This window comes from Lates calcarifer, unplaced genomic scaffold (assembly GCF_001640805.2).
Source record: "Lates calcarifer isolate ASB-BC8 unplaced genomic scaffold, TLL_Latcal_v3 _unitig_3784_quiver_1523, whole genome shotgun sequence".
NCBI lineage: Eukaryota > Metazoa > Chordata > Actinopteri > Centropomidae > Lates > Lates calcarifer.
In genome coordinates this window covers 1-25,538 of record NW_026116527.1, presented here as the reverse complement: position 1 = coordinate 25,538, position 25,538 = coordinate 1, and the positions used below count along the sequence as shown (strand labels likewise).

General features: G+C 43.1%; 1 protein-coding gene across 9 annotated transcripts; it reads left to right on the top strand.

The window, feature by feature from the left end:
* Nucleotides 1-2,104: 2,104 nt before the first annotated feature.
* On the top strand, nucleotides 2,105-24,957 carry LOC108894701 (uncharacterized). 9 transcript variants are annotated; one of them, XR_007810712.1, is made up of 4 exons: nucleotides 2,105-2,550; nucleotides 6,923-7,078; nucleotides 19,699-19,759; nucleotides 19,953-20,064. XR_007810712.1 is itself a non-coding variant. In XM_051068270.1 (3 exons), the coding sequence occupies exon 3, from the start codon at nucleotides 23,437-23,439 to the stop codon at nucleotides 24,178-24,180; it is 744 nt and encodes a 247-aa protein (XP_050924227.1). In that variant the 5' UTR covers nucleotides 2,105-2,194; nucleotides 6,923-7,078; nucleotides 22,692-23,436; the 3' UTR covers nucleotides 24,181-24,957. The 9 variants fall into 9 exon arrangements, 3 of the variants coding, with proteins under 3 accessions (XP_050924227.1, XP_050924225.1, XP_050924226.1); XR_007810713.1 differs by lacking the exon at nucleotides 19,699-19,759 and adding an exon at nucleotides 18,895-18,955; XR_007810710.1 differs by lacking the exon at nucleotides 19,699-19,759 and adding an exon at nucleotides 15,896-15,956 and having other exon boundaries at nucleotides 19,953-20,062.
* The last annotated feature ends 581 nt before the right edge of the window (nucleotides 24,958-25,538 follow it).

Sequence of the window (25,538 nt, the reverse complement as noted above, 5' to 3'; positions counted from 1 at the left end):
CAATATACTAAAAGCATCCACAATACAACTGAAGTGGCTCAACAACAGGAAAACAGAACTCCATACACCAGTTTTCTGAAAAAAAATTTAAGATTAAAGTTGTAAATTTATTAGAAAAAGGAGCAGGAAGGTTTAAAGATGAGTGTGAATGTTCAGGGAGGGTCTCATCGTTGCCTCTGAGGTGCAGTCCTCTAACCCCCCTGCTGTTTCCCTCCAACAGATGAAGCTGCTCAACCTGTACATCAAGAGGGCCCAGACCTCCACCAGCAACAGCAGCAGCTCCTCCGACATCTCCTCCTACTAACTCCCACAGCACACGCTTAGCTCTCAGCCTCGCCTCAGCACAGAAACCATTTCATTCCACCGGCTGATCTGAAGTCGCTGCAGATGGGGATCATGATGATTTAGATGCTCTCTAGGACCAGGCCGACATTTCATTCCCTCAGCTGCTGATGGAGCTGAAGTCGTCTCGAGGAGCTCGTCCTGTCCCAGCTCCAGTTTCCAGAACATCTCCCATCTCTTGAAATCATTTTTTGGGAGGGTAAGGTGATCCTGGCAGCTAAGACGTTTTCATAAAGACCCAGGCCCTGTACTGAACCTCCACACTAACGTTAGAGTCATGAGCCTTAAGACTCATCTTCCATTGACGTAACTAATGGAACCAGTGTGATTGAAGACCTGTTTTTAGAGGCTGTGTGCCTGAAACCAACATCCCTCTTCCTCTTTGCTCCTCATGTCACCATCACATTGACTTAACAAATCCTATTTTAATCCATCGAGTGGATTTAAGGTGATCTGTGGAGCTGAAACATGTTTGTGAAAGTCATCCGAGCATCGAGACATGAAGGACACAAGGTGAGTTTGAAGTCATGGAAGAATTGGAGAATCTTTGCAGTGTAACTTCCTTCCTCTCAGTGCAGGAGGAAATCTGTGGCTATCAGTATTTTTATTCATTTTAGTACCTTTTAATCCACTTCTTTGAACAATTTATTTGCTTTGACACATCAAACTTATCTTATATTGAATGTAAAGAGCTTTGAATGACCGTGGATCTCACCTGTGTTTCTCCTTCCTAAAACTACTGCCTCATTGTACCTGGTGGATCAATCTTAAAGGAATTGGAATATTTTCCTGTTTTTAGCGTGCATTTGGTGAATTTTGAGCCGTGTTGAGCTTTTAAAGAAAGTGGCACAATAGTCTTTTAAAGGCTGATTCAAGGGTCCATCTGAAGATTCATGTCTAAAATTATGGGCTTGATTTTGAATTTGGCTGACACCTCACAAGACAAGAGGAGGATTGTATCAGCTGGTCAAAATGTGAAATCCAAGTTCATGTTTATATTAAATGATCATTTGGCTGGCCAATGATTTTAAGCACTGCAGATATTTAAAAAAGTTTTATTATTTTGGGCCCAGAAACCAGCAGAAAATATCAGCGTTATTGTTTCAGAAAAAAACATAGTATGCAAATAGGTTTTTTACATATGAAGGAAAGAAGGACTTTATTTGATCTGTGTGAAACTTATCAGCTGAATTTCCGTTTAAGTCAGTGATGAATAATTGACTTTCTAAAATCTGTATTCCATTTCTTTATTAATTTTTTTTTTTTTTTTAACCTGGATTGAAAAATGTAAAATGGAAATTGGATGTTTTGCTCCAGGGTTTAGATAAACCCTTTAAATAATGCTTGTGTTCTCATATACATTTCTTTACTAAGGGCTGAATGATTATATTATATATTCAAGTTATGATTGAAATCCAGGAGCTACAATACTAATTGCACATACTTTAATTAACAGTATTTTATGTAGGAGTTGCAAACTTGCCAAGTGTCACGGTAATAATAAAGCACTTCATTAATGAATAACTAATTGTACATTAAAAATAATAATTAATGCATTTCTTTACAAACTAATTTATTAATGTATAATGCCCAAAGTGTCATAGAAAAGTTAATAATATTTTAGATTAATACATTTATCTGTAAACACTTTTAATCGTACATTTAGTTAATTGTTCAACTAATGAAACCTCAAGCGCTATTTCCGTGTCACGTGATCTTTTTTTCTTTCATACGTCTGACGCGGCAGATGAAGGGGAAAAAAAGCCGACAAAGAAGGAGCTTCTGTGTTTGACACTCGCACCGCACTTGCCAGGAGTCGTCGCTGCGGAGTTAACCCATATTTTACCGAAAGGTAAGAAGCGATATAATAAAATTAATTGGCGTAAATGACGATATGTCAAGCTTTGGACTGTTAATTAGCCTGACAATGTTGAGTTCTTTAGATTTAGCGAACGCTTGCTATCAAAACTAGAATGTAACGTTAGGTGCTAACGTTCCTGTCATGGCATTTAATTTTGGCTAGTTCGTTATTTCAATTTTAAATTTGCTCGAACGTTAGTGACGTCAGGGTTCGAACGTTAACTCCTGATAGTTCAATTTCTAATAGTGTCTAATGCTAATAGTATCACAACTGGCTTCTGTGTTTGGCACTCGCACCGCACTTGCCAGGAGTTGTCGCTGCGGAGTTAACCCATATTTTACCGAAAGGTAAGACCGATGTCATAAAATTAATTGGCGTAAATGATGATATGTCAAGCTTTGGACTGTTAATTAGCTGACAATGTTGAGTTCTTTAGATTTAGCGAATGCTTGCTATCAAAACTAGAATGTAACGTTAGGTGCTAACGTTCCTGTCATGGCATTTAATTTTGGCTAGTTCGTTATTTCAATTTTAAATTTGCTCGAACGTTAGTGACGTCAGGGTTCGGACGTTAACTTCTGATAGTTCAATTTCTAATAGTGTCTAATGCTAATAGTATCACAACTGGCTTCTGTGTTTGGCACTCGCACCGCACTTGCCAGGAGTTGTCGCTGCGGAGTTAACCCATATTTTACCGAAAGGTAAGAAGCGATGTCATAAAATTAATTGGCGTAAATGACGATATGTCAAGCTTTGGACTGTTAATTAGCCTGACAATGTTGAGTTCTTTAGATTTAGCGAATGCTTGCTATCAAAACTAGAATGTAACGTTAGGTGCTAACGTTCCTGTCAAGGCATTTAATTTTAGTTAGTTCGTTATTTCAATTTTAAATTTGCTCGAACGTTAGTGACGTCAGGGTTCAGGGCTCCTGATAGTTCAATTTCTTTATGCTAATAAAATATTATTAGCAATGCTAATAGTGTCACAACGACGACATAATTAAACAGTTTTCTTTTGGGTTTGTGTTGGAAAAGACACTGACACTAATCATGAGACAGTGGTGGAGACATTTAACTGTAACGGGCTTGTGTCAAGACGTAGACACCGTAGCCTGATGTTTAGCAGCGTAGCGTAGCGATAATATTGTCTTACAGTGGGACCAAAGACGTTTGCATAACTTCCCCTTGAAATAATAAGACCGCTGTTAAAATGTTTCACACATGCTCTCTTTAAAAATGCCCAGATACCCACTGTTCTTTGCTTTGTTTTCACAGTTTATCTTAAATCATTTCTGTAAATAATGTTTCTTTTTCCATTTTTCAATCCACTGCGCCAAAGGCAGAAAATTGAGGGAAAAAAGAGCCCAAACTTTTAATATCACAATGATTTAACTGACAAAAATGAACATTTTACAAGGTGATTTCAGTTACCCACCTTTCTATTATTGATATAAATGGAAAATCAAATTGATGAGCTTCACATGGACTAATTTGTCATCTATACATACATATATATATATTTGAAAACATGCAGTAGGTTTTTAATGGCTGTCAAGAACTGAAAGGTCACAGAAGAAACAATGGATAAACATTTTGGGAAAATGAAAGAAAACCACTGAAATGACAGCACCTGCCTTTTTATCTGAAGGATGTGAATTTAAAGTCTCAGTTCTGATTAAACTGGGAGTTTATTGGTTTTTTTATGTCTGCTGTCAAGTCAAGACTACTGTGATTGTTGAGTTTCATTCCAAAATACTTTAATATACAGGATATATGTTAAAAGTAATAAAAATTAATCTAAAGGTCAACATGAAGGTCTAAATGTCTCAAAAATAGTCTCAGTATTTAAATTTCTGATGGTTCTGTCAGCAGTAATCTGATAATTAGTGGTTAAAGCTTCAGTTGTGCTGATGCTGACAAACTGTCACTGTGTTTTTATTTGAAGAGATGGTTTAACAGTTGAATTGTTTTGGGAAGAAACTCCTCTGTATCAGTTGTTCCTAAATTGAATGTAAGACTTCAACCTTTAAAATGTGAATATCTTAGCAAATGATAAATAGGCAATACCTAAATCAGACAGAAAGATTGACAATCTTAATGATTATATGCTACTAAAAGGCAAGCGACAGTGGTAATTGATGAATCGTGAAGTGCCAGTGTGAAGAGGGTTCCTGCTGAAAATGAAAAGAGAACAAAAGATTGTTTGATGTTTGGACATTAGCAATAAACTCTGAGAAATCCAGTTCGGATTATCACGTCGAAGCACTGTAAATTTCCATTGTGTTCCTCCTTTGAGACGCTCTCGCTGGTCAATGTACAGAAGTGTCAGTTTTTTAAAAATCGCACCTATAATTAAATGTTACTGCTGCTTATTATGATACTAACAAACGCGCCTAATAACTCCAGTATATGTACTGTATCTCAGCAGAAAGGTTTAGGTACAGTTACCATAATGGAAAACACACCTGTTGCATGAACACTGAAATTATTAAATCCTCTGGCAGGTTGAGCTTCCCTGGTGCTAAACTCTGCCCATCTGGCGCACGAGGCAAGTCCAAACAAATGCTCCAGAGGAGATTTAAGACTAGTTTGACTTTGTGGGAAAGCACTAGTTTGTTTTCTTGCCAAGAGTTGGATAAGATTTTATTTTTATAATATAATTAATATTTTAATGTCTTTATGCAGTATATGAAGCTACAGACAGTTAGCTGAGGGACTGTACCTGAACCTCCCTTTGTTTTTTTTTTAACAAAGCCCAGGAGTGGAATTAACTTTACCTTACAAATGTGCATTGTGTTTAGCCAGCATTTAATAGAAGATAAGTTAATTATGTACAATATATTTAACTTTATTGCAGTTCTGTTATAGAATAAGCCTGGTATTTTTGGGATGTAAATGATTAATAGGGACAGAAATATTGGGAATCAGTGCAGTATCAGTACCAGACTCCATTGACAAAAACAGGAATTTTACAAAGCAGAACACAGGAGCTGCTGGAATACCACTGCCTCCATCTGTTAGTGTGTTATGTTAACTGCTAGTCTGGTTTGTTCGGTCTTCACTGCACCCCCACAGTAGAAATCATCTGACACATAGCCTCAAGTTTTGCACAAACTAAACAAACAAGGCTGTTTCTAGTCTTTGCCTCTAGCTCAGTCTTCTCTTCTAATTCTTGGCAAGAAAGCGAATCAACAAACTCCCAAAAATGTCATGATGTGTCTTTAATGGGACACGAGAGCCCAGAGAGTGAAGGATGCTGTTAGTGAATATTTCCAGGCCTTACTTTATCTCTTCAAACACATTACTTGGACTGTTAAATGTACTGTACCAGTGCCCGTTGTCGTTCTTCTCAGTTGTGAGAAGTTGGCAATTTGATAGAACTTGTTCACTCTGGACTGAATGTTTCCTCCAAAGCCGATGAAGTCCTCCGCAGCATGTCGTCCAGTATCAGTGATCCAGTGTTAGCCTGCTGCAGTTTAGGCGACTGAAATTAATTTCCCTTTACTTTTTTGTACAGTGTGACTTAAAACTACAGCTTCTAAAATCTGTCTGCATGCGTACTCCACAGGAAGCGTAGGATATTTCTGCCTGTGTTGCCGTCAATGTAGTTAGTTTGACAAAAGCAGTCGAGCAAAAACTCCAAATTTAAGAGAAATGTACTTTTGATTTCCTGAATGTGTGCCTTTGGGTAAAGATTCCTGGCAATATACCTGGTTGTCCTGTACAATACTAACCTGTACTAACACTACAACACACTGCTTCTTAAAGTGGACGTAATGTGAGAACAAAGCGTTTTAATGAAGAGATGCAGTGCTGTAAATAAGCTTCAAGCCAGAGGTGAAATGGCAATATTTTCCATTGAGACCACTCACAATGCATGGCTCGCTTTTTTTAGGTTATTAGTTTTATTTCATGCTTCACAATATTTATATTATGTTTTATTTTCCTGTGTATGACTGTATATATTTACATGTTTGGTTCTCTTTCACCTGTGATAGACTTTGCAGAACTTGAAATAAACTATCAGACTTCTATCTTCTTTTGTCATTTCTTTATCTTGTTTTACTAATGTTTTTGTACTGTACTTTTTAAGGTACAACCTTTATTTAGTTAAGGCTTAAAGTGCAGGATTTTTGCTTGAGTATTTTACTTAAGTAAAAGGTGAGAATACATCCTCCACTGCTGTATGTTCTACATGTGGAGCTTCCTGCGTAGTTGTGCCTGGAAAACTACAATTGTGAACTGCATTGCACTTGCATGAAAAATACACTGTGTTTGAAGGTAATTTGAGAATTAAATTTTTTTCCAGGTCTTTCCCACTCAGATGCTTTGCCTGCTTTTAAAGTGTGCTGATATGAAGGTTTTTAGGACTTTTAATATTGTTTTTGTGTGAAATAGTTTGACCGACAGTTGCTGTCACCATCAGAAACTAAAATCCAAAAATCCACCACCAGATGGCGGCCTAAACACACGATTAACCAGGCTGCCACTGTGCATCCTTATTAATGGTGGTTGAATTATTTTATTGATCACTTATCTTTAAATATGTCAGTTTGAGGTTATGTGTTTATCACAGGTTCATTCTTTGGTTAATGTGATGAATTCTGACATTTCTGTCTCATGAGTTGTCTGGTTGTTGTGTATCTGCTGCTCAGGGACGCTACAGTAGAACTGTGTTGCTCCTGTGGAGATCAAACCTGTGACTTGTCTCTGTTACAGGCCTGTACTACCAGTACTCCTGGATTCCTTTTTGTGAGTTTCGTCCCATAAACCATGAGTGAGTCAGATCCACAGACGGCGGCAGGCAGGCAGGGACAGCTCAGCTCAGGTCAGGGTTTCAGACTCAGGATGTCGACTCAGAACAGCTGCTACCAGGTACAGATGATCAGTAACAGTCCACTGTGACACCACTTTACCTTTGTTTTCCTATTTCATGCTTTTAACTCTGTTAATTCATCAGCAAAAACACATTTTTATAACAAGGTGGCTTTTTTGGTCAATAATACAAATGGGGAATTTAAATACTGGAAATATTTACCTTTGATTCTGTATGAAAAGATCTCTGTAAATTAAATTATTATATTTTAGAAACACAAAGCAACGTCACTGCTTACAGCTGTGAGACACTTTGTTTTGTTTCAAAGATTATTTAAATTGAATATTTATTAGGAACAGAAGAGACAAACATTTTAGAAGAGATGTGTTGTTGCCATCAACCACACATTTAAACATATATTAACAGTAAATGACACAAAAAACTGAGAAATTATGTATAAAACTAAAGATGATAAAAATAACCAAATAACTAAAAAATAAAACAATGAGTTAATTGAAATAATGAAAAGTGGGAGGTTGTTAAAAACTAAGACTGAAAACGGTGCTAATATTTCAAATGTACTTGAATGGCTAGTTTTATTTTGGCTTGATGAATATAATGATGTACTGTAGTAAATATATAAAGTAATGCTGTGGAGGATTTACTCTATACTCACACAGTGTAAACAGTATAAAATGGCTGACTGGTGAGAGGAGGAGGCCCTGGTTTTATCAGTTTTATCTGTCAAATGAGGGACAAAGGCAGAACAATTATAAATAAAAACATTCAGAATATGTTAAGGCCAAATTTAGAATAAAACAACGTAAAAATATCCATTATCACTAAAAGTCCTGGGTGTAAAACCCTGCGCAGGTAAAAGTACACAAGTATCAGTTAAATATAAATTATTCCCTGTGACTGATATTCATTTTACTGTTGTAGCTGCTCCAGCTGGAGCTGGTTTTAACCGCTCCATACACAGTTCAGTCCAGTGGTTCCCAAGCTAAGGGTTAGGCTCCTCCGAAGGGTCACCAGATAAATCTGAGGGGTCGGCACGTGATAAATGGGACAGGAAGGAGGAAAATATGAAGCTCTGATTCACAGATCTGTTTTCAGTTTTTAGACTTTTATCTGAATCTGAAATGTAACCGTCAGTAAAATGTAGTGTAGATTGTACTTAATTACAGTACTTGTGTGTGGTCAGGTGTCTGCACAGCTCCACTGATCTGATCAGGCCATATTGGTGATTACAGATGATCAGCCTGCAGGGGCCACACTGTTTGGTTTACAAGCTCTGCTCCAACACTGTATAAATCTTTAAACACATCCCTTGGATCACTGGCTCCTAATGGGGCGTTTCATTCGTAGATCAAAGCGGGGCGTGGGGACGGTGCTGCGGTGTTGGATGAGTCCTCCCCACCATCAGACCTTGAAACGGCTTCGTTAGCGTGTCTCAGTGGTGGCCGCGCATTGTCGCTGAGGCCTGCCTGTATCATCAGTATGCACACGCTGTTGAAATTAATTTCATTAAAGGCCCTCTATTTGCAGCCCCCAACCCGCTCCCTCCACCCGCCCAGCTCCTCCTGTTTAAAAGCCCTCATAGTGTATGATTAGCGCACATTTCCCCAACCTGGCTGGGAGTGGCGGCTGGGTCGGGAGGTCGCGCAAATGAAAGAGAACAACTTCATTGTGAGATGACTGGCCCATAAATCATCGGCCGTTTTCTATAAATCACGGCAGATGGCAGGGAGCGAGCCGAGGCTCATGGGAGCTCGTTGCGGCCCCTGTGCATGATGGGAAGGGCCGGGCTTAGCTGCGGCGGAGGCTGGCAGAAGCGCAGGGTCAGTTCCAGTTTGTGGATGCGGAAGACGTGAGGTGTGGTGGAGGCGGGCCAGAGGCCGGGCCACTGCTCTCCCTCACCCGCCCCTGCAGCTTGGGCCTGGGCTCACCTGATGAGATGCAGACCCCGGAGGTCCACGTACAGAACCCCTCCACGCTGCCCTCCATTTAACAGGTCTAATCTGCCTGCTTAATATGGAGACAACTTCATCCCCCCCTCGTCCCTGAGCTGCGCTGAGACCTGTCAGGTTGACACTAAATGTCCGCCCAGGAGGGGAGATCTGCCAGGCCGACTCACACCTTCATTATTCATCATGATTATTTAACAGAGCAGGATTCACCCGCACTGCAGTGCTGCTCTGCCGCAACATACTCAGCCTGTTCACTCTCTTTTAATTTCTACATTTTCAAATGGTGCCAAAGTTTCTGCTGCTACTTCAAATCATAATTATTCTGCTTTAATTTGTTACAACAAATCAGCCAGGTTACAGATACAGATGTAGATGCAGAATTAATGCAGAAAGCTTCTGACGTTGATGCTTTAAATGAACTTTGCAGTGAGGGATTCAAATCTACCAGTAGCCTATTTTAGTGTCTGCAGCTGCAGAACTTTATTTTAAATTCAATTTAATTTCTCAAAACACCAATGATTTTTGTCTGAATCAGGGTGAAATGTGTTTAAAATGATGCAGAGGATTCTCCCTGAGAAAAAAATTATTAGATTTTTCATACAGTGTGAACATTACACCTTCAAAAATCAATTAAAACAAGCCAATGCTTAATATATATGACACTTTAACAACAGTAAAGCTGTTAAAAGGCAAATAAGGTGTGAAATTGCAGGCTAATCTCAAAATATGCATTTAATTTTGAGCACAGGGAAACATGCAGAGAAATATTCTTCAATATAACATCTGGCTCCTGTATAATTACTGCTCTTTATTAGTAATGACCCTCAAAGTATTATCAAATGATTCTCTTCTTTCCTGTTATTTCTCTCTTCCTGTGCAGCTTCTCAGCAGATTTATTGTCGTTTTTCAGAGGAGGTTTGATTTTATTGTGTGAGTTGTTGTTGCACAGTAAAGCTGTTCCATGTGGTGCCAGTGGATGGCGCTTCAGAGCTGCTGACTGTAACTTGTACCTGTTGAACAGGAGCTTAACGTGGAGGAGAGTCAGGTGTTAAAGTGTGGATTTATGAGGCAGGAACATGCAGGTACAGGCCTTTTAAAGCCGGTCACAGGCTCTTTATTGTTGTTGAAGTGGACTACACTTCCCAGAAACCACCTGGACAGGATGGTAAAGATATGTCATCCAAATGAAAAATATAGAGGAGTGAAAATCAAACGAATGTGTGAAAATAAATCTGAATCTTGGCTCAACATCAGGCTCTGATCACGGTTTTATTTAGAGGGGAAGTGAAAGATATTTTCCCCTGAGAGAGACAAAGATAGGATTTATGGGGTTGTCTCATCCTCATATCTCCATCTCCTCCTCCCCCCCGACCTCTGGGTCATCAGAGGCCTCGCTCTGTCCTGATTGGCCGTTGGAGGACTTCACACACACGTTGCTTGCTGAACTGTACATCTGGACTAAACTGGCTGTTGTGATAATTGAGGGCGTTATTTTGTTTTCTCAGTCTGTGTGTGTTTGGAAAGCAGAGGAGCTGTTTGTTATTTTTCTCAGCACAATTTAAGAGCACACGAGCCTTCTGAGTTTAAACTAAGAGCAGAGACACGTGAAGCTGCTCGTGTCGGGGCCTTAAATCAGCCGGGACACATCTGAAAAAACACTGAGTGGTTGGCTGCTGACGTGGACATTTGCCAGCTTTAAGTAGCTTTGAAAAATCCTGGATTTTAAATTAAGAAACATACAATTCCGAGCAACATTTGGCTGCACACATACCCTTAAAACGAGAAGAATGAGACGTGATGAGTTAGTCAGGTGACGGACTCCAACCTGTAACACAGCGTTGCTCGTCTGGGACTCAGCCACTTGTTAATACATGTATGTCACTGTCTGAAACCTCTCTGTGTTGTTTTGGTTTGAAGTTCTCAGAGAAACAGACATTCAGTTGAGGGGAAACGGGGAATTATCCACATTCATGTATTCCTCTGGTACACTGCACTTAAAAGCAGCGGAGCCCCATTAGCCACTGCCCTCTTTTTTTTTCCTCTCTCTCTGGTCTGGTTACCCCCCCCCTCCCCCCATGTTGGATCTTTTCCGTCCAGCTGGCTCCCAACCAGAAGCTCCCGTTCCCCTTGAGGCCGGTTCAAAAAAAAAAAACAAAAACCAACAGAGTAGAGGGAAAAATGACAACTGAGAGAAAAGTCCTTGGCTTGCCTAATGAACATCACTCGGCTCTGATGGTTCAAGGGTCCATCTGGGCTCGACTTCAGGTCTGAGAGGGCTTTTCTGACAGATGCTGGTGCGTGTTGGGACACTCAGCAGCTTGATTCAGGTTTTACCACGGTGCTTGAATCCAGCGACTCAAAGACACTTCAACTCCTCTCCTTTAACCCACAGAACTACAAACTATATTCAGCTGAGTTTGAGGAAAATGTGTCTAATATTAAAGAGTAAGATCCTTTTAGATTAACCAGAAACATCTCTATATATCACTACCAGACTCCGCTAACAAAAAGAGGGATTTTACTGGGAGCTGCTGGAATACCACTGCCTCCATCTGTTAGTGTGTTTCTGTTACTGTGTGACTTTTAGAAGAAATAATCAGATACTTTACATGATTAAAAGTACCACACAGTAACACAATCACACTGGTAGTTTGAATATAGCTGTAAAACAGCTGTTTCTGGTTCAAAAATACCAGAATTATCCTTAAATACTGTGATTTCAGTTCAGCATGACTCTTCTCTTTTGGTCCTGAAATGTGCTTTCATGCAGTAGAGAAATTTGGGAGCATTTTCTATTAGAAAATGTAGACCTCAGAGTGTCTGAGCCGTCCATCTGACGCCTCAGTCAAGTGATGGGTGTGTCGTTAGGATCTGCGGGGGGCCAAGGGCACTGGGATCTTTTCAAGGTGGACCCTGCCTCCGTCAAACCCCCCCCACCCCTACATCTCTGCAGCCGGCATTAATGCAAATTATGGTCTGATAATTTAATAACTTTGCCGGCTTGATCTGTCCTTTTTATTACAATTATCATCAGGCAGGGGTTGCGTTCCATCATCAGAAAATAAACACCATCGATCATCCTTGTAATGATTAGCTGCTGACAGGCCGAGCTACGCTTTGCATAAATGGACTCTAATGTGGAGCTGGAGAGGAGAGCGGGGAGCGTTTTTTAGATATTTGCTGCTAACTTTGGCTCCACATCGGGTGGGTTATTAACCGTGCTGATAATCACAGCAAGGCTTCCTTTATGTTCTGGAGAGGCGGCGTGGTTCGCAGCCAGCGGGGAGAGCCGTTTCTTAAAGGATTACGTCAAGGGAGAGGCCGACTCCAGCTCAAAACCCGGAGCCAAGACATGCAGCCGGGACCCTGTTAAGTCTTTCCAGAAAAAAGGCTGGAAGGTGCCAGAGCCATACACAGAGCTGGCACTGGGCGCTGCCTCAGCATCAGGGCCTCCCTCTTAATTGCAGTGGAAAATGATGCTGCATTTCCCGCCTGTTGAACCAGCTTGTAAAGAAAACAACCCCCTCCACCTCCTCTTCCTCCACCTCCTCCTCCTCCTCCACATCTCCATCCGTACCCCTCCTCCAAAGAGAAAAGGTTGATTTATAAACTGAGAGTCTTAAAGACGAGGAAGAATAATCAGGCTTTGGAGGTCTTTTGGCACGACGTGAGCCCATTTTCACCATGGGGAGAAAAACATTAACAAACTTAAATCACCGTTGCATCAGGTGGTGAATGTTTTATGCTGTCTGTGTTCTTTGTGTACTCCTTGGCAAAACCCTCCAGCGCAGAAATAAAGAAGAGTTTCTGAACAAGGTGTGTCAACTCTCTTCACACTGATTACTCCTCTGACAAGTCTTTGGAGAAAATCTGGTATTTATGATTCATGGTTAAAATTTACGCACAGTTCATATCTCTGTTTTCACGGGCTATGAAATAATAGTGCTCACTCCTTGCTAAAGCGTTGCCTTTGCCAGTGATGGAGAAAGAAGAAGAAGAGGAGGAGGAGGGGGAAGTAAAAACTGAGACACAAACACTCAGCGAGCCTGAACACACAGAGCTGCTTTGTTCTCTGCCTTTTTGCTTTTTGGCTTTGAAACGGCGAGAAGAGATGAACTCCCCTCTAGGAGAATGTGTTTTCTCTGCCCGACCACAACGGGATACCATCCTCCAAAAAACCACCTCTCTTGTCAGGATTAAAAATAAATAAATAAACACCATTGATGTTACTGTATGTGCCAGATCAAAGATGGCTGCAGCTCAGGTTCAGGTGTTCCTGAGTGAGGGTAACACGGAGGTGCTGTGGAGGTTTGTACGCTCCACTTGAAACGTTTGTCTTCTCATCTCCCGCGTGAAAAACACTGGAGCGTTAACTGCCTCTTGTGTGTAACATTGATTTTAAAAGCTTAATTTGGCAGCTGTGGGACGTCTGAAATCACCAAATCAAACAAAGAGAGAGAGAGTTCACGCCTGAATTGTCACATTTTGAGTTTGTGCTGATACAGCAAAACATTTTTTAGTAAAGCTGTGACTTTTTGTGACTCCTGTTTCCTGCTGAGGGTCAGCGTCGGTTCCCTGAGTTGTTTTTGTGCACAGATCTACCTGTGTTGTGATGTGAGGGACTTGGACAGAGGAGGAGGAGAGGCCGTCCACACCCTGACATTTCCAAACTCCTTTATTAGTGCAACCTGCGAATGTTCGTATGAACACAGGCTATGCACCCTATACAGGCAATGTATATGTATCATGTGATCTCCTAAGTATAGGTGGAACTGTCATTTTCTGTCTGTGTATACACAGCAGAGCTTGTTTTCTTCACATGGACACTGGTTTATTCCAGTCCATGATGTCTCTGTTTCTTGAGGAAGAGCCGGACCAGCTGTTACCCCATGTTTGTGTGCTAAGCTAGGCTAATCTGTATTTAGTGTGTGGACATGAGAGAGTTATTTTCAAGAGGCAAACACTTGTTTATTTTTCCAAAATGTGGATCTGTCCCCTTGAGTTGGGGATGGAGCTGCAGCAGCAGTTAAAATATTTATGAAGCTCTCACCTATAAAGACATATATGTGTACTTATATCATTATTTTTGTCTTTATGAGACAGCAGGCAGGTGAGACATGAGAGTTTCTTACTGGCACTATGGTGACACAACAAAACACATCCATCTTGTATACAGAGCAAAAGAACTAATTATATGTAGTAAAATAATCAGATTTATTCACTTAAATAACAACTGGATTTAGAGAAATCGTGACTTTATTAATGATGGCTGAAATATCTCTCTCCTGTGCGATCTAATCAGAGCAGTCCAGCTGTCAGCAGACACCTGCCGGATGACACCTGGTCTGTCCCGGCATATGTTTAGTGGCGTGAATCCTCTGAGAAGGAGGACTGGGCGATGAGGAGGAGAGGGCAGAGCGATGGGAGGTTTTAATGAGGACCTCCATCCTCAAAACCTCCAGAGAGCGGAGACCTGGAGAGGGCCCCGGCGAGCAGCGAGGTGGCGGTGCTGACCTCCCTCAGCTGCTGCCGGGATCCGCTACTCCCCCGCGAAACCCCTGACTCCCCCCTTCAGCTGGAGAGTTTGAACCCGCATTGCTCCTCATCCTCCGCCTCCAATCCTGAAATGTGACTAAAAAGTTTTATTGATGCAGGAAAACTTTGGACATCCACTCTTTGTCAGCTGATTTTTTAGTTTAATTAATTATTATTTCACCATACGTCTGAGTTTAATGCCAAAAATTCAAAAATCTGCTTCATCAGTGTGGTTTGAAAAGATCTGATTTGATAACAACATCTTCCTGGTGACAACATCTGTCATCAGATCCTAATTCTGATTTTATAAAATTCAGTTTTGCACGTCGGATCACAAGTATCTCTGTAGCTGAACGTCTAAAAGGAGAAAGAGGAGAAGAAGGAAAGGAGAAAAAGAAGAGGACAGACAATCAGGAGGAGAATGAGAGGGGAAGAAGACAATGGAGAAGAAATACAAGGAGGAGGAAAAAGGAGAAGGAGAAGATGAAACAAGAAGAATGAGAAGGACAAGAAGAGGAAGGAGGAGGAGGAGAAGAAGAAGATGGAGAAGAGAAAGGAAAATGGAAGAAGAAAGTGGAAAAGGAGGAGGACAAGGAGAAGAAGTACTTTATTTACAGTGAAAAACTGAAAAACAAACAGAGTTTTACAATCAATAAATCAGTTGAGGAATGATGCAAATGTTAATTCTCTACCATCACCCGGCACAACAGCTCCTCATGAGCTCACTGCTGTTCAAACACATGTATATTCACTGTGATCCTGTGGAAGAAAAACTCCAGCCTCAGTCTGGACTTCACGTTGTACCTCCACAGGGTCACAGAGTCAAGAGAAGATGAAAGAGAGGAAGAAGGAGGAGGAGATGGAGAAGAAGAAGAATGAGAAGAACAAGAAGAGGCAGGAGAGGAAGGAGAATGGAAGAAGAAAGTGGATCTCAGCCTCCCTTCATTGGCTTCCTATTCATGTTAGATCAGACTTTAAAGTCTCCTAATGACTTATAAAAGATGGGCTGGCCCCCTCATACCTGTCTGATCTTCTTAACCCTTATATTCCCTCCCGTGCTCTGTGTCCTCAGAGTGCAGGGCTGCTGTCTGTCCCCAGTTAAAAAGAAGTCAGCAGGCTGCAGGGCCTTCTCCTATCGGTTAGCACTTTATTATGCTCCTTATTTCAGGTTACCATTTTTCCTTTGGCAGGTTGTATCAGTTAAGCTTAGTAGTTAATAAATGTCCATGTTGTCCTGCTGACGAGATTACTATAAACCATCTTAATGTGGCTGCATCACTCTAACTGTGTGTTTCTGTGCTTTCTCTCTCTCTCTCTCTCTCTCTCTCTCTCTCTCTCTCTCTCTCTCTCTTCTACTGTCTCTTACTGCAGGGTTCTGTCTCTGGAGCTGTAGAGTCTCCTGCTGCTCCCATGATCCAGCTCAACTGACGATGTAAGAACAGTAAAACATTTATTAGTGTTAGTGTTATTGCTGTTTCACTGCTCTGTCATTATTATTCCTTTAGCTAGAATTATCATTATTATTATTATTATTACTATTTACATTTTTACTTTGTATTTGCAATGTTGTCTTTCTCTTACCCCCCACCCCCCTCTCTCTGTCTAAACCCAACCGGTCGAGGCAGATGGCCGCCCACCCTGAGTCTGGTTCTGCTCGAGGTTTCTGCGGAAGGAGGAGGAAAAAGGAGGAGGAGGAGAACGACAAGAAGATGAAGGAAGAGGTGGAGGTCTTTTTAACTGGGGACAGACAGCAGCCCTGCACTCTGAGGACACAGAGCACGGGAGGGAATATAAGGGTTAAGAAGATCAGACAGGTATGAGGGGGCCAGCCCATCTTTTATAAGTCATTAGGAGACTTTAAAGTCTGATCTAACATGAATAGGAAGCCAATGAAGGGAGGCTGAGATCCACTTTCTTCTTCCATTCTCCTTCCTCTCCTGCCTCTTCTTCTTCTCCTCTTCCTCCTGCTTCTCCATCTCCTCTTTCCTCTTCTTGTCCTTCTCACTCTCCTCCTTCTCCTACTTCTCCTTCTTCTCCATCTCCTCTTCTTGTCTTTCTCACTCTTCTTCTTCTCCTCCTTCTCCTTTTCCTCCACCTCCTCCATCTCCTTCTTCCTCTTCTTGTCCTTCTCACTCTCCTTCTCCTCCTTCTCCATTTCCTCCTTCCCCTTCTTGTCCATCTCCTCCTCCTTCATTTCCTTCTCATTCTTCTTCTTCTCCTTGTCCTCTATCTTCTCCTCTTTCTCCTTCTCCCTCCTCCTCCTCTACTTTCTTCTTCCATTCTCCTTCCTCTCCTGTCTCTTCTCCATCTTCTTCTCCTCCTCCTCCTTCTCCTTCCTCTTCTTGTCCTTCTCATTCTTCCTCTTCTCTTTCTTCTTCTCCTTCTCCTTCTCCTCCTTATTCCCCTTTTCTCCAGAGAATACAGGTCAGTGCTCATGCTGGGTGCCTCAGAGATGGATACGTGGTCTGACTGGTTTTCATCTTCCATATCCTCCCTTGCACATGAGGTCTGGCTGTTAAGCAGCAAGTTCTCATCATTGAAGGCTGCTTCCTGGTCAAGATGACTCCCTGAGACAACTCCTTTATTCTCAACCAGCCCTGCTGCAGTGTTGTTGTCTGCAGACTGAGAGGGGCTCAGACTGACCTTATCTGCAGACTCATGACATACAGTCACGCTCTGAGTCTGTGAGATTAGCTGCTGTCGGGAGGTATGGCATCTGCGGAGACGCCTCCTCCGACTATCTGGCATGGTGCACAGATTGTTCCTCCAGACGGTTCAGTCTCCTTGGAGGAGGTTCTGCTGACAGCAAGTGAGCAGGTAGAACATGACAACATTTTGTATGCCTCTGGCATGAACAAGGCGGTTGTCGTGTTCCTGAAAAGTGAACCTTGTGTTCACCAGTTGATCGAGAATGGCGTGTTCACGCCAAGCGGAGCCGCTCGCATTTTTGGAGCGGCGGATGTGGCCGCTTTGGCGGCTGGCGGGTCTGTGACCGGCGCACCAGAGGTCGATACCTCTGCGGGAGCCGTGGCTCGGAAACTGCCACGAATAAGGAGTTGGTTGTCAGGGAAGTGGAGAGGTCCACTGCTCTCGGGGATGACAGTGCTACGATGAGTGTGACTGTATGTCAGGAGTCTGCAGATGAGGTCAGTCTGAGCCCCTCTCAGTCTGCAGACAACAACACTGCAGCAGGGCTGGTTGAGAATAAAGGAGTTGTCTCAAGGAGTCATCTTGACCAGGAAGCAGCCTTCAATGATGAGAACTTGCTGCTTAACAGCCAGACCTCATGTGCAAGGGAGGATATGGAAGATGAAGACAAGTCAGACCACGTATCCATCTCTGAGGCACCCAGCATGAGCACTGACCTGTATTCTCTGGAGAAAAGGGGAATAAGGAGGAGAAGGAGAAGGAGAAGAAGAAAGAGAAGAGGAAGAATGAGAAGGACAAGAAGAGGAAGGAGAAGGAGGAGGAGGAGAAGAAGATGGAGAAGAGACAGGAGAGGAAGGAGAATGGAAGAAGAAAGTGGAGAAGGAGAAGGGAGAAGGAGGAGGAGGAGAAGAAGGAGGACAAGGAGAAGTAGAAGAATGAGAAGGAAATGGAGGAGGAGGAGATGGACAAGAAGAGGAAGGAGGAGATGGAGGAGGAGGAGAAGGAGAGTGAGAAGGACAAGAAAAGGAAGAAGGAGATGGAGGAGGTGGAGGAAAAGGAGAAGGAGAAGAAAAAAGAGAGTGAGAAGGACAAGAAGAGCTGATGGAGAAGAAGGAGAAGGAGGAGAAGGAGGAGAGTGAGAAGGACAAGAAGAGGAAAGAGGAGATGGAGAAGCAGGAGGAAGAGGAGAAGAGGCAGGAGAGGAAGGAGAATGGAAGAAGAAAGTGGATCTCAGCCTCCCTTCATTGGCTTCCTATTCATGTTAGATCAGACTTTAAAGTCTCCTAATGACTTATAAAAGATGGGCTGGCCCCCTCATACCTGTCTGATCTTCTTAACCCTTATATTCCCTCCCGTGCTCTGTGTCCTCAGAGTGCAGGGCTGCTGTCTGTCCCCAGTTAAAAAGAAGTCAGCAGGCTGCAGGGCCTTCTCCTATCGGTTAGCACTTTATTATGCTCCTTATTTCAGGTTACCATTTTTCCTTTGGCAGGTTGTATCAGTTAAGCTTAGTAGTTAATAAATGTTGTCCATGTTGTCCTGCTGACGAGATTACTATAAACCATCTTAATGTGGCTGCATCACTCTAACTGTGTGTTTCTTCCCTCAAGCACATTAGTGCCCAGTTGCTCTCTCTCTCTCTCTCTCTCTCTCTCTCTCTCTCTCTCTCTCTCTCTCTCTCTCTCTCTCTCTCTCTCTCTCTCTTCTACTGTCTCTTACTGCAGGGTTCTGTCTCTGGAGCTGTAGAGTCTCCTGCTGCTCCCATGATCCAGCTCAACTGACGATGTAACAACAGTAAAACATTTATTAGTGTTAGTGTTATTGCTGTTTCACTGCTCTGTCATTATTATTCCTTTAGCTAGAATTATCATTATTATTATTATTATTACTATTTACATTTTTACTTTGTATTTGCAATGTTGTCTTTCTCTTACCCCCCACCCCCCTCTCTCTGTCTAAACCCAACCGGTCGAGGCAGATGGCCGCCCACCCTGAGTCTGGTTCTGTTCGAGGTTTCTGCCTCTTAAAAGGAGGTTTTTCCTCGACACAGTTGCCTAATGCTGCTCATGGTGGATCTGTTGGGTCTCTCTCTGTAAATTTTATAAGATAAAGAGTTCAGTCTAGACCTGCTCTATATGTACAGTGCCTCCAGATAACTTGTGTTGTGAATTGGTGCTATGTAAATAAAACTGACTTGACTTTGAGGAGGAGGAGGAGAAGGAGGAGGACAAGGAGAAGAAGAAGAATGAGAAGGAGATGAAGGAGGAGGAAAACGAAGGAGGACGAGATGGAGAAGCAAGGTTACCATTTTTCCTTTGGCAGGTTGTATCAGTTAAGCTTAGTAGTTAATAAATGTTGTCCATGTTGTCCTGCTGACGAGATTACTATAAACCATCTTAATGTGGCTGCATCACTCTAACTGTGTGTTTCTTCCCTCAAGCACATTAGTGCCCAGTTGCTCTCTCTCTCTCTCTCTCTCTCTCTCTCTCTCTCTCTCTCTCTCTCTCTTCTACTGTCTCTTACTGCAGGGTTCTGTCTCTGGAGCTGTAGAGTCTCCTGCTGCTCCCATGATCCAGCTCAACTGACGATGTAAGAACAGTAAAACATTTATTAGTGTTAGTGTTATTGCTGTTTCACTGCTCTGTCATTATTATTCCTTTAGCTAGAATTATCATTATTATTATTATTATTACTATTTACATTTTTACTTTGTATTTGCAATGTTGTCTTTCTCTTACCCCCCACCCCCCTCTCTCTGTCTAAACCCAACCGGTCGAGGCAGATGGCCGCCCACCCTGAGTCTGGTTCTGCTCGAGGTTTCTGCGGAAGGAGGAGGAAAAAGGAGGAGGAGGAGAACGACAAGAAGATGAAGGAAGAGGTGGAGGTCTTTTTAACTGGGGACAGACAGCAGCCCTGCACTCTGAGGACACAGAGCACGGGAGGGAATATAAGGGTTAAGAAGATCAGACAGGTATGAGGGGGCCAGCCCATCTTTTATAAGTCATTAGGAGACTTTAAAGTCTGATCTAACATGAATAGGAAGCCAATGAAGGGAGGCTGAGATCCACTTTCTTCTTCCATTCTCCTTCCTCTCCTGCCTCTTCTTCTTCTCCTCTTCCTCCTGCTTCTCCATCTCCTCTTTCCTCTTCTTGTCCTTCTCACTCTCCTCCTTCTCCTACTTCTCCTTCTTCTCCATCTCCTCTTCTTGTCTTTCTCACTCTTCTTCTTCTCCTCCTTCTCCTTTTCCTCCACCTCCTCCATCTCCTTCTTCCTCTTCTTGTCCTTCTCACTCTCCTTCTCCTCCTTCTCCATTTCCTCCTTCCCCTTCTTGTCCATCTCCTCCTCCTTCATTTCCTTCTCATTCTTCTTCTTCTCCTTGTCCTCTATCTTCTCCTCTTTCTCCTTCTCCCTCCTCCTCCTCTACTTTCTTCTTCCATTCTCCTTCCTCTCCTGTCTCTTCTCCATCTTCTTCTCCTCCTCCTCCTTCTCCTTCCTCTTCTTGTCCTTCTCATTCTTCCTCTTCTCTTTCTTCTTCTCCTTCTCCTTCTCCTCCTTATTCCCCTTTTCTCCAGAGAATACAGGTCAGTGCTCATGCTGGGTGCCTCAGAGATGGATACGTGGTCTGACTGGTTTTCATCTTCCATATCCTCCCTTGCACATGAGGTCTGGCTGTTAAGCAGCAAGTTCTCATCATTGAAGGCTGCTTCCTGGTCAAGATGACTCCCTGAGACAACTCCTTTATTCTCAACCAGCCCTGCTGCAGTGTTGTTGTCTGCAGACTGAGAGGGGCTCAGACTGACCTTATCTGCAGACTCATGACATACAGTCACGCTCTGAGTCTGTGAGATTAGCTGCTGTCGGGAGGTATGGCATCTGCGGAGACGCCTCCTCCGACTATCTGGCATGGTGCACAGATTGTTCCTCCAGACGGTTCAGTCTCCTTGGAGGAGGTTCTGCTGACAGCAAGTGAGCAGGTAGAACATGACAACATTTTGTATGCCTCTGGCATGAACAAGGCGGTTGTCGTGTTCCTGAAAAGTGAACCTTGTGTTCACCAGTTGATCGAGAATGGCGTGTTCACGCCAAGCGGAGCCGCTCGCATTTTTGGAGCGGCGGATGTGGCCGCTTTGGCGGCTGGCGGGTCTGTGACCGGCGCACCAGAGGTCGATACCTCTGCGGGAGCCGTGGCTCGGAAACTGCCACGAATAAGGAGTTGGTTGTCAGGGAAGTGGAGAGGTCCACTGCTCTCGGGGATGACAGTGCTACGATGAGTGTGACTGTATGTCAGGAGTCTGCAGATGAGGTCAGTCTGAGCCCCTCTCAGTCTGCAGACAACAACACTGCAGCAGGGCTGGTTGAGAATAAAGGAGTTGTCTCAAGGAGTCATCTTGACCAGGAAGCAGCCTTCAATGATGAGAACTTGCTGCTTAACAGCCAGACCTCATGTGCAAGGGAGGATATGGAAGATGAAGACAAGTCAGACCACGTATCCATCTCTGAGGCACCCAGCATGAGCACTGACCTGTATTCTCTGGAGAAAAGGGGAATAAGGAGGAGAAGGAGAAGGAGAAGAAGAAAGAGAAGAGGAAGAATGAGAAGGACAAGAAGAGGAAGGAGAAGGAGGAGGAGGAGAAGAAGATGGAGAAGAGACAGGAGAGGAAGGAGAATGGAAGAAGAAAGTGGAGAAGGAGAAGGGAGAAGGAGGAGGAGGAGAAGAAGGAGGACAAGGAGAAGTAGAAGAATGAGAAGGAAATGGAGGAGGAGGAGATGGACAAGAAGAGGAAGGAGGAGATGGAGGAGGAGGAGAAGGAGAGTGAGAAGGACAAGAAAAGGAAGAAGGAGATGGAGGAGGTGGAGGAAAAGGAGAAGGAGAAGAAAAAAGAGAGTGAGAAGGACAAGAAGAGCTGATGGAGAAGAAGGAGAAGGAGGAGAAGGAGGAGAGTGAGAAGGACAAGAAGAGGAAAGAGGAGATGGAGAAGCAGGAGGAAGAGGAGAAGAGGCAGGAGAGGAAGGAGAATGGAAGAAGAAAGTGGATCTCAGCCTCCCTTCATTGGCTTCCTATTCATGTTAGATCAGACTTTAAAGTCTCCTAATGACTTATAAAAGATGGGCTGGCCCCCTCATACCTGTCTGATCTTCTTAACCCTTATATTCCCTCCCGTGCTCTGTGTCCTCAGAGTGCAGGGCTGCTGTCTGTCCCCAGTTAAAAAGAAGTCAGCAGGCTGCAGGGCCTTCTCCTATCGGTTAGCACTTTATTATGCTCCTTATTTCAGGTTACCATTTTTCCTTTGGCAGGTTGTATCAGTTAAGCTTAGTAGTTAATAAATGTTGTCCATGTTGTCCTGCTGACGAGATTACTATAAACCATCTTAATGTGGCTGCATCACTCTAACTGTGTGTTTCTTCCCTCAAGCACATTAGTGCCCAGTTGCTCTCTCTCTCTCTCTCTCTCTCTCTCTCTCTCTCTCTCTCTCTCTCTCTCTCTCTCTCTCTCTCTCTCTTCTACTGTCTCTTACTGCAGGGTTCTGTCTCTGGAGCTGTAGAGTCTCCTGCTGCTCCCATGATCCAGCTCAACTGACGATGTAACAACAGTAAAACTTTTATTAGTGTTAGTGTTATTGCTTTTTCACTGCTCTGTCATTATTATTCCTTTAGCTAGAATTATTATTATTATTATTATTACTATTTACATTTTTACTTTGTATTTGCAATGTTGTCTTTCTCTTACCCCCCACCCCCCTCTCTCTGTCTAAACCCAACCGGTCGAGGCAGATGGCCGCCCACCCTGAGTCTGGTTCTGTTCGAGGTTTCTGCCTCTTAAAAGGAGGTTTTTCCTCGACACAGTTGCCTAATGCTGCTCATGGTGGATCTGTTGGGTCTCTCTCTGTAAATTTTATAAGATAAAGAGTTCAGTCTAGACCTGCTCTATATGTACAGTGCCTCCAGATAACTTGTGTTGTGAATTGGTGCTATGTAAATAAAACTGACTTGACTTTGAGGAGGAGGAGGAGAAGGAGGAGGACAAGGAGAAGAAGAAGAATGAGAAGGAGATGAAGGAGGAGGACAAAGGAAGAAGAAGAAGAAAAAAGTGGAGAAGATGAGGGAGGAGGAGAAAAATAAGACGGGATTAAGGAGAAAGAAAAGGAGAAGAAGAAGATGAAGAAAGGAGGAAAAGGAGGAGGACAAGAAGAGGAAGGAGGAGATGGAGAAAGAGGAGGAAGAAGGAGAAGAAGGACAATGACAAGGATAAGAAGAGGAAGGAGGAAATGGAGAAGGAGGAGAAGGACAAGAAGAGGAAAGAGAAGATGAAGGAGGAAGAGGAAAAGCAGGAGAAGGAGGAAAAGAAGGAGAAGGACAAGAAGAGGAAGGAGAAGATGAAGGAGGAAGAGGAAAAGCAGGAAGAGGAGGAAAAGAAGGAGAATGAGAAGGACAAGAAGAGGAAGGAGAAGATGGAGGAGGAAGAGGAAAAGCAGGAAGAGGAGGAAAAGCAGGAGAAGGAGGAAAAGAAGGAGAAGGACAAGAAGAGGAAGGAGAAGATGGAGGAGGAAGAGGAAAAGAAGGAGAAGGACAAGAAGAGGAAGGAGAAGATGACGGAGGAAGAGGAAAAGCAGGAGAGGGAGGAAAAGAAGGAGAAGGACAAGAAGAGGAAGGAGAAGATGACGGAGGAAGAGGAAAAGCAGGAGGAGGAGGAAAAGAAGGAGAAGGACAAGAAGAGGAAGGAGAAGATGACGGAGGAAGAGGAAAAGCAGGAGAAGGAGGAAAAGAAGGAGAAGGACAAGAAGAGGAAGGAGAAGATGACGGAGGAAGAGGAAAAGCAGGAAGAGGAGGAAAAGCAGGAGAAGGAGGAAAAGAAGGAGAAGGACAAGAAGAGGAAAGAGGAGATGGAGAAGCAGGAGGAAGAGGAGAAGAAGAAGAGGCAGGAGAGGAAGGAGAATGGAAGAAGAAAGTGGATCTCAGCCTCCCTTCATTGGCTTCCTATTCATGTTAGATCAGACTTTAAAGTCTCCTAATGACTTATAAAAGATGGGCTGGCCCCCTCATACCTGTCTGATCTTCTTAACCCTTATATTCCCTCCCGTGCTCTGTGTCCTCAGAGTGCAGGGCTGCTGTCTGTCCCCAGTTAAAAAGAAGTCAGCAGGCTGCAGGGCCTTCTCCTATCGGTTAGCACTTTATTATGCTCCTTATTTCAGGTTACCATTTTTCCTTTGGCAGGTTGTATCAGTTAAGCTTAGTAGTTAATAAATGTTGTCCATGTTGTCCTGCTGACGAGATTACTATAAACCATCTTAATGTGGCTGCATCACTCTAACTGTGTGTTTCTTCCCTCAAGCACATTAGTGCCCAGTTGCTCTCTCTCTCTCTCTCTCTCTCTCTCTCTCTCTCTCTCTCTCTCTCTCTCTCTCTCTCTCTCTCTTCTACTGTCTCTTACTGCAGGGTTCTGTCTCTGGAGCTGTAGAGTCTCCTGCTGCTCCCATGATCCAGCTCAACTGACGATGTAACAACAGTAAAACTTTTATTAGTGTTAGTGTTATTGCTTTTTCACTGCTCTGTCATTATTATTCCTTTAGCTAGAATTATTATTATTATTATTATTACTATTTACATTTTTACTTTGTATTTGCAATGTTGTCTTTCTCTTACCCCCCACCCCCCTCTCTCTGTCTAAACCCAACCGGTCGAGGCAGATGGCCGCCCACCCTGAGTCTGGTTCTGTTCGAGGTTTCTGCCTCTTAAAAGGAGGTTTTTCCTCGACACAGTTGCCTAATGCTGCTCATGGTGGATCTGTTGGGTCTCCTCTCTGTAAATTTTATAAGATAAAGAGTTCAGTCTAGACCTGCTCTATATGTACAGTGCCTCCAGATAACTTGTGTTGTGAATTGGTGCTATGTAAATAAAACTGACTTGACTTTGAGGAGGAGGAGGAGAAGGAGAAGGAGAAGAAGAATGAGAAGGAGATGAAGGAGGAGGACAAAGGAAGAAGAAGAAGAAAAAGTGGAGAAGATGAGGGAGGAGGAGAAAAATAAGACGGGATTAAGGAGAAAGAAAAGGAGAAGAAGAAGATGAAGAAAGGAGGAAAAGGAGGAGGACAAGAAGAGGAAGGAGGAGATGGAGAAAGAGGAGGAAGAAGGAGAAGAAGGACAATGACAAGGATAAGAAGAGGAAGGAGGAAATGGAGAAGGAGGAGAAGGACAAGAAGAGGAAAGAGAAGATGAAGGAGGAAGAGGAAAAGCAGGAGAAGGAGGAAAAGAAGGAGAAGGACAAGAAGAGGAAGGAGAAGATGAAGGAGGAAGAGGAAAAGCAGGAAGAGGAGGAAAAGAAGGAGAATGAGAAGGACAAGAAGAGGAAGGAGAAGATGGAGGAGGAAGAG